This window comes from Alosa pseudoharengus, unplaced genomic scaffold (genome assembly GCF_046254945.1).
Source record: "Alosa pseudoharengus isolate Yale_2024_CS ecotype anadromous, Long Island Sound unplaced genomic scaffold, YU_APseudo_1.1 YU_APseudo_1.1_scf_1, whole genome shotgun sequence".
Classification (NCBI taxonomy): domain Eukaryota; kingdom Metazoa; phylum Chordata; class Actinopteri; order Clupeiformes; family Clupeidae; genus Alosa; species Alosa pseudoharengus.
Genome location: NW_027468564.1, coordinates 48415129 through 48416560, shown reverse-complemented (window position 1 = coordinate 48416560; position 1432 = coordinate 48415129). Strand labels below are relative to the sequence as shown.

Below are 1432 nucleotides of genomic sequence, written 5' to 3'. Positions count from 1 at the left end.
TCTGTTTCGACTGCGGAACATGGCCCAGGCCCTGTGCGTCACACAGTCTGCGTTCCACTGCGTTTAAGGCCCTTTTACGAGTCCACACTGAACTGATTACTGTAACTGATGAAAGCCGCTGGACACTGAGGTGATTCAGCCACTGGGTGGTGCACTGGTGCCATGTTCCACATTATTAGCGGGTGACATTTAATTAAGCCAAAGGCTGACAGCCCCCCCCACCCCCCTCACTGCTTGCCTACTCGTTTGCTACCGACAGAAAAGCTCGCTGGAGTGCACGCTGGCAGAGACTCAGCAGCGCTACGCCGCCCGGCTGGCCAGCCTGCAGGCCACCGTGAGCGGACTGGAGACGCAGCTCAGCCAGCTCCACGCCGACATCGCCCACACCCGACAGGAGTACGACCAGCTGCTGGACATCAAGACCCGGCTGGAGCTGGAGATCGCTGAGTACAGGAGACTGCTGGACGGAGAGGAGAGGTGAGACCCCGGGAATATTTCCTCTTTCAGCTGCTGTGCATTTTGAGAGATTAGGTTGCATTACAGGATTAGAATATATATATATGTGTGTGTGTGTGTGTGTGTGTGTGTGTGTGTGTGTGTGTGTGTGTGTGTGTGTGTGTGTGTGTGTGTGTGTGTGTGTGTGTGTGTGTGCATCCATGATGTCCATGATACAATTAATGACTAATACACTTTTCTGTTGTCTTTTTTTTTCATTCACAGTGAAACTCAAAGTAAGTCCTTTTTATTTTCTTATCATATGGGTCATTTTACAATCTGGGGATTGCGTGAAAATTCAGGGCCTAAAAATGAAAACTTCTTTAAATAAATATCACTGTTAGACGTGTGCTGGAGTATCTAAAAAGTGTGTGTTTTGCAATCAATTAGGTTACATATTTGCATGCAACATGTGTTTTGAGTTTGCTATTGTTCCTTTGCTTAACATTGACTGACCATTGTTATACTTTATTATCCCTAGTTGTAACCAAGACTATTACTGTGATGGAGACCATTGTGGACAGACAAGTTGTGGAGTCCAGCAAGACTGTTGACATCAATGTGCATTCCGAGGATGATAACTAGATATCAGCAAGAAGACTGAATAAAGTCACTCTGCTTCAATGTCTAAAAAGAGTTTACCTCTGTCCCTTCACATGTTATCCTCTAAGGCGCGAAGAGCTTCTGTTATCTCTGACTGAGTTAAAGCTATGCATGTGTCTGTGTGATGATTTACAAATTAAAAAGGTCCAGAATGACATCTTGGGCTTGGATTTGCTAAAAATGGTGAACTAGGGTTGTCTTATTTCAAAAGAAAGAATATCATTGTTGATTTATGGTGATGCAGGGTAATGTGTATACTGTCCCAGTTTATTTCCCCACAGTTGGTATACTCTTATGACAACCCTCAGAAAAACTGACCACTACCAGAATTTAC

The 1432-nt window shown here is 44.8% G+C and overlaps 1 protein-coding gene across 1 annotated transcript in view; it reads left to right on the top strand.

Moving 5' to 3' along the window:
- LOC143131416 (keratin, type I cytoskeletal 19-like) overlaps nt 1–1084 on the top strand; it is a 9773-nt gene extending 8689 nt beyond the window's left edge. The window contains exons 6-8 of the mRNA XM_076291059.1: nt 260–477; nt 721–731; nt 977–1084. Coding sequence (XP_076147174.1) covers nt 260–477; nt 721–731; nt 977–1080 — 333 coding nt within the window. The 3' untranslated portion in view covers nt 1081–1084. The remainder of the gene's footprint in view (nt 1–259; nt 478–720; nt 732–976) is intronic.
- The last annotated feature ends 348 nt before the right edge of the window (nt 1085–1432 follow it).